The 13,729-nt window shown below is 36.6% G+C and overlaps 1 protein-coding gene and 1 long non-coding RNA gene across 3 annotated transcripts in view; one reads left to right on the top strand and one right to left on the bottom strand.

Annotated features, from left to right (window-relative positions):
* The window catches only part of LOC134795643 (low-density lipoprotein receptor-related protein 2), a 404,540-nt gene that overhangs the window by 67,567 nt on the left and 323,244 nt on the right, over positions 1–13,729 (bottom strand). For both annotated transcript variants that reach the window (XM_063767542.1, XM_063767543.1), the window contains one exon: positions 5,944–6,063. In XM_063767542.1, coding sequence (XP_063623612.1) covers positions 5,944–6,063 — 120 coding nt within the window. The remainder of the gene's footprint in view (positions 1–5,943; positions 6,064–13,729) is intronic.
* Positions 1–13,729, top strand: part of LOC134795746 (uncharacterized) — a 320,791-nt gene that overhangs the window by 193,644 nt on the left and 113,418 nt on the right. The window lies entirely within an intron of this gene.

Below are 13,729 nucleotides of genomic sequence, written 5' to 3'. Positions count from 1 at the left end.
ATAATCGACTCCTATTTTATGTGATTTACTAAATGTAATGACAGAAAATACGGATTTCTAATAAATTGTAGCAAAAATAAAATAATATAACAAGTTTTGTCATCTACACAATTTTATTGCTCAGTAAAATTGTGCAATATGTTTTAACTGTTTGGCTGTTGAGACCGATTACCTTAGTCTTAGAAGAAAATTTTACTTTTATGCTCTAGAGTCTAGAGCATAAAATGCGATTTTATGTCGTCTACGCACGACATAAAGGTGCACTTTTTGAGCATGAGAAGTGAAAATAAAATTATGTATGTAAACGGAGTATATTATAATGAATTTAAAATACATCCCGACTCCGCCATTTTGGTATAGTTTTGCCATCTTGAATTCCAGTGGATAAAATGTTTGTTTCCTCGGATGAAATCATTCATATTAAGTAGTCCCTAGTATCACTAAGCAAACCGGCTTTCTGCATGAAATGCAGTTTAATTTTGCTAAGCCTTATGACTAACAATCGGCTTCGTTAAATTGACAGCCGATGACACAGCCGTTCGACGTGCCGTGCCGTTACGTTTGGTGACAAATCACCCGCGTCAAATAACGTTCGTGGCATTGAGACGGTTAAGGGTTGATAGATTGTTCAGACCTGTCTGAACGTAGACAGACTAGTTAATGTACCTAAAGTCCGTTAAAACTAATTTTGCACCGACTGGAAGATAACAAAGTGAAAAAGTGTCATTATGTCATATAAATTTGACATTAACACCTTCACTGCCAACGTTTTTCACGTTTTTGTAGCGCTAGTAGCGCTACGCTCGTGGCCGATCCCAGCGTTTTCCCGATTTTTAGAGAAAAGCGACTACGAACAGAAATCCTGAGCGGGTTCCCGGCACTCAATGTGTTAATGATGATATTTCCACACTTTCCCATTGAAAATGGCATGCAATGTTAGCTTGGTTTGCGTCCAGAAAGCAAACCTATTAACTATGCATTTGCTTATTAGTTCCAAGCAGAGTTCGTTAACGTTTGCCAACATGCATAATATTCGTAAAGCTGGAGCAAAGTCCACAAAGTTCAGAATGGTCAACCGCACGGTGTTATTCTCGGTATTCATGTTCGTTCTGAATGCTCTAGACCAGCGGTCGGCAACCTTTTTCTGCGTAGTTTTAGTAGCGTAGTTAACGATGAGTAAGTTGACGCGGGCCGCACTTTGTTAATATTTATGACTTTATCAGACATTGTCGTTTCTCAATATTACATAGCCAGAGAGGCTCGCAGGCCGCAAGTGACAGTTTCACGAGCCGCAGGCGGCCCGCGGGCCGCAGGTTGCCGACCGCCGCTCTAGACTCTGCCCTAGTTCAGGAACTCACTTCATTTGAACAACTTTCATGGAAAATAAATGAACATCCAATCCTACTTGAATGTACTGTGATACGAGATCATATATAAAAATGCTTTGCACTAGTGCGTAAAATAGCACTTTTCGTGCGTATGTGAAAAGTTTAAAGGGCATATGTACTGTAAAACGTTATACGATACACGTGCGAATAGGTAATTCGCAACTCGTATCGATTTAAAACACGCCCTTCGGTCGTGTCTAATCTGTCGCCACTCGTTTCGAATTTCCTCTTTTCCGCACTTGTATCGTAAATAACTATCACAGTACATATGGAGCTAATTTACCGCCCTAGTGCGGTAAGTAGCACTACATATACGCTATGATATAGGCTTCTGTAGCTCAATTGGTTAGAGCAAACGCACGGATTGCGGAGGTTGCGGGTTCAAATCCTGCGTAAATTTTTCCATTTTTTCCTTTAATATAAAATTTGGACTATACGCGCGTATGTCGAAAAGGGCCATTATAAAACGTTGTACAATGCGAAAAGGTAATTCGCAACTCGTGTCGATTTAAAACAGAGGCCGTGAGTTCAATTATAGCCCAAGGCAGTAATTTTTCCACTTTTAAATTTATTCTTAGTTTAAACTACTGTTTATCTTATCTTATTGTTTTCGGGGGCCCTTGCGGATACACTTCGACCCATAGGGATCTTTTGTGCAGTTACCCCCTAGAAAAGATCCGTCAACTACTCAAGAGCTTTTCCCACCATATCCATGTGCCATAAACTACTGTTTACTACAAATGCTAAATAACTTAAGTAAGAGGACCACACAGTTCAAATCCACAGAACTAGTGTCTAATGTTCGCCTTAGCACATTCGTAATGCATTCGTCCTGCAATGGCACTGAGCTTTGCAATCGAGTTCTAAACTAAGCTTCAAACAAGTTAGCTATTAGAGTAATGGAAAGCTGTGTGGGTTTTCAATGTGGGATTATAGTTCTACATTCATTAATATTGTCAAGTTTTTTGTAGTAACTTAATGACCGACGCAGCATACTTGTATCACAATAGGCCTGATGACAAATTTTGAAATCCCTTTTATTATTGTCGGTGCAATTGTATTGGTTCCGAAAAACACAATATTTCAGCTATACTCATAAGATTTAACATAAATAATTGCATTTTATTATAGCTAGTTTAAAACTCGCGCGAAAACGCCTCGCACGACATTTGTGACGTCACCATTTAGTTGGTGGTAGGGTGGTAGACATTGTTTACATACTTACAGTTACGAATTTCCTTTGAATCCGAATGATATTGTTAATTCAGCACCATATATTACGATTAGGGATCATAAATACATTACAAAAATAAATAAATAAATAAATAAATATTATAGGACATTTTTACACAAATTGACTAAGCCCCACGGTAAGCTCAAGAAGGCTTGTGTTGTGGGTACTCAGACAACGATATATATAATATATAAATACTTAAATACATAGAAAACACCCATGACTCAGGAACAAATATCTGTATCATCATACAAATAAATGCCCTTACCAGGATTCGAACCCGGGACCATCGGCTTCATAGGCAGGGTCACTACCCACTAGGCCAGACCGGTCGTCAACCAAAAATCAAAAATCAAAAATCGTCAAAAATTTATCACAATAACTCATTTTACACAAAAACTCTGACACGGTTGCAATTTAAGATGAATTATTTAGATATACTGGGACAAGCACATGGTATAATAATATACTCCGCCTGGTACTCCATTCCCGTCTTTTCTAGGTCACCTAACTGACACGGGCCTACGTCATCATGCGACAGCGCTATATGATAATATGCGATAGCGCTATATATAGCGGCCATGTTGTTGTGACGTAGGCCCGTGTCACTCTGGGAATGGAAGACCATGTTTTATTAGACTATGGGTCAAGCAGATCTTGTCAGTAGAAAAAGGCGGCAAATTTGAAAAATGTAGGCGCGAAAGGATATCGCCCCATAGAAAATTTGAATTTCGCGCCTTTTTCTGCTGACAAGATTTGCTTGACCATCTATACATGTAAATTTTGAGTGAAACTCACCGAGCGCCGGTTTTACTTTTTAATTTTTCATTTTTTCTAGTTACGACAGCCAACATGGCAATGATAGTTCCATTCAGCCAAATAATTAAAAAAGTTTGTTGGTGAAATATCGTATTATTTAGCATTTTATTTAGATAATAACTAATAGATATCTCCTTTATATCGTGTAATAATATTTTTTGGACGTAATAAATGTTTAGTGGCGAAATAACATTTTTTTTGCACCTTCGAACTCTTTGGTGAGAACATATGGATTTCGGTCAATGAGGTTGTCTATGTTGCTCTAAGAAATATGTTATGGATTGATGACGTCACTGTTTAGAACGCTTCTGATTGGCGTTTCAGTAATAATGGCCGATTGGAGAATTTTGCAGTTTTATTTTATTGAATATATTAATAATCCTTCAGTTTATACTGAGATTGGGCCATTTTTTAGAATCATATATTAACATATATGTTTCACACGTATCGTTTCGTACATATATTAACATATATGTTTCTTTGAAACCATTATTTCCGTGATTCTTTGTTACTTGCAACAGGCCTATTGGCCCGATTCGAACTTTAAGATACGTCAAATATTACGTCTAGATACGATATGTCAGTTTACCAAAAGTTTTTGTTTGAAGAAACGTCACTTTTGACACTGACATATCCAATCCATATCGTATCTAGATCAAATATTTGACGTATCTTAAAGTTCGATTCGGGCCGAATGTACATGCTTGTATCACAATGTATACTGCATGCGTTACCGTTAATAGGTTTTACACATATAATTAGCGAAGATTAGGGCTAATTAATAGTATTGTAAGGGCTTGAAAACCTAAAAAGTAGGTATTGCTAATAAATGTACAACAGAAATAAAATTACTACCGATGTGCTGATGAAAAGTTTCTGAAATTCGAAATTTTGCACATCGGACGATCTCTGACACCTTTCATACTTATTTTCTTAACTTACAGTATTCCCTATTCTAAAAATGGAATATTTCTTTATTTCAATAAGATTTTCTTGAAGTTACCGATAATGCTTCCCACATTTAGGAAAACATCCGTAACTTTCACATCAATATACAAATTAATTCAATTCTTTTATATAATTAACGGATCAAATCCCCCGTGTATCAATTACACCCAGTCCCCTCTAACGGTCGTGTAACATTAATTTTTATTAATCTCATAAATAATATTCAAATGGATCTTTAATTGCAAATGGCGGGATGTGACTCGAATTAATAGCGTCACATTAACTAGCGGCCGCAATCCGGGAATTCCCGGGAATTCCCACTATTCCCGAGGATTAGCGGGAATAATTACGCGTTATTGCGTAATCGTCAACGCGTGATTCAATCAACGTGACATGGAAATTAGGGAATGGCATTACAATTTACAACTGCCGGTGTCGTTCAATTGTCATTTAAGTTCGTTTATATTTGGAAATAGTGAATAACACATTCACTGCCAGCGCGAGCTACGTGCTACGAGCGTAGCTGGCGAACACGTGTTTTCCTTTATGCAGCGAAAAGCGCCTATGAAGATTGAACCTGGGTCGAACAGAGGTCGCTGACAGTAGTGGCAGTGAATGTGTTAAAATCAATTAAAATTACGCGAAGTAAGAATTATACAACACTGTATTCTGAAACGATAGGTACGTAATACCTATTCTTATACCTTTAAACGTGCAATTCTTGTTTAAATATATATTTATATATTTCGGAGATCTCGGAAACGGCTCTAACAATTTCGATGAAATTTGCTATGAATATCTTTGTATAGAAAGACACACAAGTGCGTCCACTGATGATCCGCAATGCGGCCATGTGGACGTCTACCTTTCTTCAAACAAGATCGTGCCACCGCGTTCCTGTCCTAATAAAAACTGCACAATCACTTCCACAAGCGTTACACGAGCTCAACAGGTCTCGGACACGTACAGGCACGGGACGATAAAACGGGACATTACCGGGACACGTGTCTGCACCGTCCCAGGACATGACACGTGTTACTCTAACATGGTTAGGGAATCGGACTTGCAGGTTATTCTAGTTGCTTTTATCGATTGAAGGTCGTATCTTGTTTGTAGCAGCAAAATCATACTCTTAATTGTTGAAGTCGTGAAATACATGCATAAATAAATTATATTTAATTAGGTTTTCTTTATTTTCAAAAGTAACTTTTAGTGTTTAAGAGAGCGCGCAAGAGAAGCCTTGCGTGGAAAAACGAATACATGGGAGTAGAATGCGATGCTTTATTTATGCAGCGCATTAGTATCGCACCAATACATCAGTGCGAGCGAGATGGACTGCGATCCAGTTGAGGCAGTCGCTAACGCAAACGTCAACCTCATGGGGTACGACTATAGGTCAACTGGATGCTAAGTGTCAGGTGACTGTTGTATTTGATACAATTTAGCACCTGTCCAACACATTTATACACGATATGGTCGATAGTGGTTTGGTCTAGCTGACTCTAGCTCATTGCACTTTAGTATGTTAGGTTTATGATATTATAGAATACTCACGGCACTGCTGGAATTCATCTTCGCCCTTCTCGCAGTCTTTCTGATAGTTGCAGACCCTCGACCGCTCGATGCAGGCCCCCTCGGGGCACTGGAACATGGTCGACGGACATATTGTGTCGCCTGCAACAAAAACACAGCTTTAGAATGATGCAAACTGGTATAAATTTTATATATGTACAATTGTACACTGAAAAAATGAACTGTGATCAACTCTGGCTAACGACGGACAATGTGGAACGTGTGGGTGGGGGAATAAAAAAGGAAAACTCAATATTTTTAGTAGAGATGCACCGGATATTCGGTTACTATCCGGTATCCGGCCTACCCGGCCATTATTTTATCATCCGGGCGGATACCGGATAATAGCCTACTATCCGGCCGGATACCGGATAATAACATTGCTTGGTTTCAGAGTAAACAAAATTGGAATAAGAAATATTCACGGTTATAATCGTACTCGATTATTATTTTAAAACAATTTAAACATTCCACTCACTTGCACGCCGCGCACTCATTTCGAACCAAGAAATGAGTCCGCGCGAACGTTCACTACGAAATAGGTCAAAACCGAACTAAACAACCGAATTGTAGGTATAGTTCCGCCGGCCGAATATTCGGCCGATGATCAGGCCGAATATCCGATATCCGGTATCCGGCCAAACAACTATCCGTTGCATCTCTAATTTTTAGCGATGGGTCCACACTGTTAATTGTCCATTATAAACCTTATTATAAAAGGCATAAGGTCCACCGATGGACAGTTAAGAATGTTGCTGTTTGTACTTCCAATGACGCTATAGAATGAGTCCTCGCCTGCCGCCCGCACCTTCCCCGCCACCCTTAGTCGTCCTACCACGTCGCCCCCGTACCGCGCAGGCGAGGACTCATTTAAGCAGTCGGTCCTTAGATATATTTAATTCCGATTTTCATCGTGTTTTTGATCGTTGACAAGTTGATAATTGAATAAACGAGAAACTCAATTGGCACTGAAAAGCATAATATTATCTTACTTTTGAATGAAAACACGAGAAAATCACTGCTTTCAAACTGCCTATCAAAGACAAAGTTCATAATTAATACAAAATGTAAACAATCCAAGACATTATCGAATATCCATCATTTGACAGTTTTCGGCACAAGGGTGAAATGTAATTGATACCGCGGATATTATCTTGGGAGGAAGTTATTATATTGGGAAAGTATCAGGTGCTTGTAACGGGAGATGTTTTGTTTTGTAATTACATAATTCAATCTAAGATGGACTCCGAGTTTATAAAGGAAATAGAATACCGTAAAATTAGGTAACTATAGTCCTCGTCGTATAGTCTAGCAGCAGCAGCGTACACTGAAAAAAAATAGTTCTCCAGCCAAGTAAATACTCTTGAGTCAAGATATTTTGTGTTTCCTATATAAGGAAACAATAAAATTCTTGCGTCAAGATATAAAATGTTTCAACGTTTATTATTTAAGCCAAAAATATCAATTCTTTATCCGAGCTACATATTTTTTTTTTAAAAAAAAGCTCAATATTCTCACCAAGAGCGTTTGCGTTTTGTTTTATGTATTGTAGTTTTTGAATTGAACCTAAGTGTCTTAGTGCAATAATTAAAGGACTTGTGCCAAGAAACTTTGTTTCTTGGGGCTAAAGATACTCATAATTGAATTGAGAATTATATTTCTCTATAAAAACAAGAAAAAGCATTGGTTCAAGAATACGTTACTCAATGTAAAATATTATATTCTTTATATCTAGAGCTGAAATCACTTAGCGCAAAATTTAGGATATCTTGTAAAAATAATTAATTTTCTTAAACCAACATGATTCTCGTGATTAGTTGAAGATGTAATGTTTGTTGTTCGAAACTAAACTAAACTAAAAGAATAGCTCTCTTATTGACTATACAATAATGTAATAAATTCAATAGAGGTACAACTGTTCTAAAAGCTTAACAATATTTAGTACCAGCCAGACGTCATGTTTCTAGGAAAAATGTTAACACCGCGAACTAGGATTTTCAACACACGATACAGCGACATCTAGCAGGCAATTTGACAACTAAAATTAACTTCTTGCAAATAAACCAAACTCTCAAAGCAAAATTTTGGTGCTTCTTCTTTGAAATAGCTTTGGTTCTTGACTGTATATTGAAAATATAAAACCAAAAATGTATCGCTCTTGTCTAAAAACTTAAAAGTCTCAAAGGAAAATTTTGGTGCTTCTTCTTTGAAATAGCTTTGGTTCTTGACTGTAGGTTGAAAACATCAAACAAAGAATTTTTCACCTCAGCAGCTCGAACAAGGGTACTTTGCTTCTTAAAAATAGTGAGCAAAATGCGATTTTGCTCACTGAGTCATTTTGTCTCACTCAGTGAGCAAAATCGCATTTTGCTCACTGATTGTGGGTCACTCAGTGAGCAAAATGCGATTTTGCTCACTGAGTGAGACAAAATGACATTCAAGTGACCTTTATGGTCATTTCAACATGCGGGGTCTAATACAAGTTCGATATACTTGGGTTCTATTATCTCTGTCCCTCTAGGTATGTTCTCACTGCTTAGGGTGAAAAATTTTTCACCTCAGCAGCTCGAACAAGGGTACTTTGCTTCTTAAAAACAGTGAGCAAAATGCGATTTTGCTCACTGAGTCATTTTGTCTCACTCAGTGAGCAAAATCGCATTTTGCTCACTGAGCGTGTTTCACTCAGTGAGCAAAATCGCATTTTGCTCACTGAGTGAGACAAAATGACATTCAAGTGACCTTTATAGTCAAATGTCATTTCAACATGCGGGGTCTAATACAAGTTCGATATACTTGGGTTCTATTATCTCTGTCCCTCTAGGTATGTTCTCACTGCTTAGGGTGAAAAATTTTGTGTACTACACGAGATCAAAGTTATTTACATCTCGTGCGCTTTTGAATCCCTTACTACGCTCAAGATTCTAAATTAGATTCACTCGCTACGCTCGTGAATCTATTATAGAATCTTTCGCTTGCACGGGACTCAAAATAAGCACTCGAAGAAATATCAAACTTTGATCTCTTGTTGTACAAATAACTATATCGCTCTTGTCTAAAAACTTAAAAATCTCAAAGCAAAATTTTGGTGCTTCTTCTTTGAAATAGCTTTGGCTCTTGACTGTAGGTTGAAAACATCAAACCAAGAATTAATCGCTCTTGCCTAAAAACTTAAAAGTCTCAAAGGAAAATTTTGGAGCTTCTTCTTTGGAATTGGGTAATATTGTTGGTTTGATGAAGAGTTACTCAAGCTAAAACCGTTTTTTAAGAGCGTGCAATGTCTCTTGCCAACACTTGTTTTTATTGCGGCGAATAATTAATATCTTAACTCAAATCACTAAAATTAGCTTTAAAAATGTGTAAACATAAAACTAAACAATTTTTATTCTCCTTTAAAAAATGATGATGGTTTTAAACTCGAGACATATTTATTGGACTAAGCAATTTATTATTTTCTATAAGCAACCGTGCGCAAGAGAGTTTTTCGTTTTCATATTTATTGGACTAAGCAATTTATTATTTTCTATAAGCAACCGTGCGCAAGAGAGTTTTTCGTTTTCATATTTATTGGACTAAGCAATTTATTATTTTCTATAAGCAACCGTGCGCAAGAGAGTTTTTCGTTTTCATATTTATTGGACTAAGCAATTTATTATTTTCTATAAGCAACCGTGCGCAAGAGAGTTTTTCGTTTTCATATTTATTGGACTAAGCAATTTATTATTTTCTATAAGCAACCGTGCGCAAGAGAGTTTTTCGTTTTGAATTAAGATATCTTTTTTATCTGTGTAGTATAGTTGTATAGTAGTGTCGTGGTCGTGTAGTATAGTCGACATAGTCGTAGAGTAGTCGTCGTAGGTGGTCGGGTTGAAAGGTCAGATGGCAGTCGCTTTCGTAAAAACTAGTGCCTACGTCAATTCCTTGGATTAGTTGTCAAGCGGACCCCAGGCTCCGCGCTACCAGGCTAACGCGAGGAAGATGATGATGACTGTTCGAGAAATGGGCCCCTGCATGTTAAAAAGATGAAAGACGCCTTGTAAAATTAGAATGGATAAGTAGACAATATAATAAATTTTGGCAAAAATTTCATTTTTGGTACAAGCTTCTATCGCTGACTGTACTTTTTTTCGACCGGCAAATAATACTCATCGAGACAATTCTAAAAACCCCAAACACAATTAGCTTTCATAGCTCGAGTTCCTATGGCCAACTCGAGCTTGCAAGATTTGACCCGTACAAACATAGTAACATAACTACATATTTACATCGGTACATTGCAAGTATTAAAGGTTGTAAAAATATACAAGCCTGTTTAATATTAAACACGCTCTACACACGCTCTAACTACAATTGAATTAAATATTAACGTTAACTTTCTAAATACTAGTTAATAAATATTGAAACAGTGTTATTTCTAATAAAGTGTAAGCTAAATAAGCAAAGGAGCTCAAACAGACTTAATTTTCTTAAGGCATAATGCGCGAGGCGAGTATGAGAGCGCGAACAATATTCCAAATTGTATTAACATTTGACGTCAAAAATATGTATACATTATTTCGCCTTATACCTTTGAGATAAGGTGCAAAATTGTGAATATATATCTGACGTTGATTTTATACGTAAACCAAGTTGTACAACAAAGATCGAGTGTAAGAAAGCTTCGTTAATTTAAATTCGTTAAGTTTGCCCTTCTTCCTTAGTAATAAAACGATTTTTTACAGATATACTCGTAGGATAAAGAAGTAGTTAAGTCCACTTACTTGTTTATTAAGCAAGTTAAGTTAAGAGAGTAGGTACAGTTAATTTGTTTCTAAGGTACCTAATTATTAATTATCAAAAACAATGTATTTCTATGTTCGTCAAACGCAATGCGTTTAAACATAAAAATTATAAAAAACCGCGCGTTTTTCCAAATACGCGGGAAAGCCAGAGATTTTTATGTTGGCACCATTGAAATATTGCAAATGCAATCCCATCTGTCGCGGGTACTGATTTAAATTTCGAACAAGGTGATTGATTTACACCCAGTTACCGATTTGAACGGCCATTACTTTTTTTCTCGATTTCCGATAATTGTTTGTGGCCAGAATGGCAGATATTTTGGTTTATGGTCTATGGGCGAAATTCAATTAGAGTCTGTGCGGAAAGAGAAGAGTCGTGAAACGTATGGGGGCCCCATATATTCCACGACTCTTCTCTTTCCGAACAGACTTCTATGAAGTTTGACTTTAGAGTGATTGGGTTTTTGTAGGTGTTTCTTTTAATTAATAGGTCAATTAAATATTTTGGCTTTAGTCGTTTTAGAGGTGAATTACGAGTTTTTTTCCTTCATATGTAATAGATAGACTTTGACGTCCAGTTTTTTGCGGGTACTTACGGTTTTTTGCAGGATCCAGTTTTCTGTAGTATGTATGCAGGATCCCGCAAACAGAGTCCTCGTGTGAAAGTTACTATATTAGCTGTATTAGCACAACCTATACTACTATAACGGGATTAGGCAAAAACCGTATCCGCAAAAAAACTGGACGTCAGTGGGAAACAGCTCTTAGGCGGATTATTTTTAGTCGATTCATAAATCGATGTCAGTTACACCTTGAGATCTTTTTACCTATTAAGAGTATGAAGTCCAATCCACTAATATTGTAATCCATCCTTTTTTTTCTAGTTGACAGTTGTAATAAATGTATAATTTACAACTGTCAACTAGAAAAAAAAATAGGAATATTGTGCGGACGTAGGCACGACGTAAACAGCCAATAAAATTTGATGTCCTCGTAAACACAGATGGCGTTTTTAATGGCCAGCGAATTAGTTGAAATGGCAGCTTTTACGCCAAATAGAAGTGACGAGACTTACTATGTAGTTTCATTAGAGCTACTAAGTAAATTACTATTAGTTTTTTATTACTATTGATTTATTAGTCATTGTTATTGGTATTTTTCTCTGATTCTCATATAGCGTATCATTTTGAGCGTAGCGAGTCGTGAGCTCCATCGATATATAAATAGTTTTCTCTCTAAATCTGCTTTTCAGACGTTATTATATTTCCAAAAAAAGTCTAAGCTGTAAATAAATTACGAAATTCTATGATAACAACGAATAAAAAAAAAACTAAAGCTCTGTTAGTTGTAAATCTCGCCAATCCTATAGGTTTGCCATTTTCGAAAATTTTCAAAAACTGAATCGTCGACAAAATCTTTAAATTCGGATTTTAATCGAAATAACTCACAAAATTTCATGAGAAGCGGTTGAGAAGGCTTGTCTCTGCGTCAGAAGAATTTTTGTTCTAGAGTCGGACCAAGAAAAGTCTGCAGCGGATTTGATAGCCCACGCAGTGCAAGTGTAAATAATTAGAAAATAAGTTTAAATTTAGAATTTCTTTAGTTGTTTACTTATATATGTTTTGCATGCGGTGTTTACCTGTAAGTGATTGTGACATCACTCCCTAACATGTATTAGCTTGTACGTTTTAAATGTATCGATGTCAACAATTGTTGGTGAACCTTAATAAAATAAAATAAAAATAAAAATAAGTGTCATTTATGCGTCATAATTTCATAGAAGTTTGACGTTTAAAATAACACGTGCACTGTGTGGGCTATCAAATCCGCTGCAGACTTTTCATGGACTGACTCTAGGCTTAAGTTGGAGACACTACTTCTCTCGGCCAAATACAGTCAAATCCCGTTCATTTTCAGTTAAAGTAATTTAATAAAAAAACTATACAGCGTGGAACATTTCTAGGGACTGAACTGGAAGGATGAGGATGAGACAGGAAGGACGGAAGGATGAATGAGAGGATAAATGTGTAGGATTGTATCTACAACCCCGATTGTAGATCATTTAGATAACACTATCTAAATTATCTACAATCGGGTTATTATAATAGTAAAGCTGGATTAAAACGAAAAACAAAATCATTAAAATGAAATATTTTTACATATCAGTCACAAGTGTCACAACCCTACAAATTTATTTACATTTTAAATTGACACATGTTATACGTGTCGGAAGCCGGTGTTGCTCGAAGTGTTATACCATTAATAGGATCTTCTTGCTAGGGTTGAAACGTAGAGATTTTGGCACTAATGTTTAACAAACTATATTATTATATCAAAAAAAAATATATTAACGTGATTAATAAGTGAAAAATAAAGTTCGTAGCCTAAACAATTCCCCGTTTGCACAAAAGTACCTCTTTCTGTTCCACCCGATATACCTACAGAAATAATTAGGTTCTGGCTTAAGAGCCAACGGGAGTGGTCATTTCTCCATACAAACGTACTCCTCGTTTTCCTCCGTGGTTTTTGAAGCTAGAGCAATGATTTTTTCAACACAGATTAATATTGTCAATATCTGTGTCGGACCGTTTTGCTTTTTTTGATATTTTTGTTTTTTAAGGCGCTAGAGCCCTTCAAAAATGGCCAAAATGGCCTAATTGACTATGCCGCAATGAGAGGCGTGGCATTCAAAACTGATATCAATTAGCCAAAAAAGCAAAACGGTCCGACACAGATAATTTCATAATCATTTAGATTTCCAAATTTGGTTACGATTGGTTAAGTTTTGGAGGAGGAAACAGAGGAGTACGAAACCTCGATTTTTGAGATTTTTACGCAGGATTTTTCGCCTTGTCCTTATCGCACTACTTTTAGGTGCCGCTTCCGTTAGCGAGACGGGTATATTTACCTAAAATATTTAAAACTCAGCTCCTGTTTCGTCTTAAGGAAGCTAAGGCACTACTTAACAACTATGACATCGCGCATTTTCT

Source organism: Cydia splendana, chromosome 12, assembly GCF_910591565.1.
Source record: "Cydia splendana chromosome 12, ilCydSple1.2, whole genome shotgun sequence".
NCBI lineage: Eukaryota > Metazoa > Arthropoda > Insecta > Lepidoptera > Tortricidae > Cydia > Cydia splendana.
The sequence above is the reverse complement of the archived record's forward strand: the minus strand, read 5'-3'. Positions and strand labels throughout refer to the sequence as shown.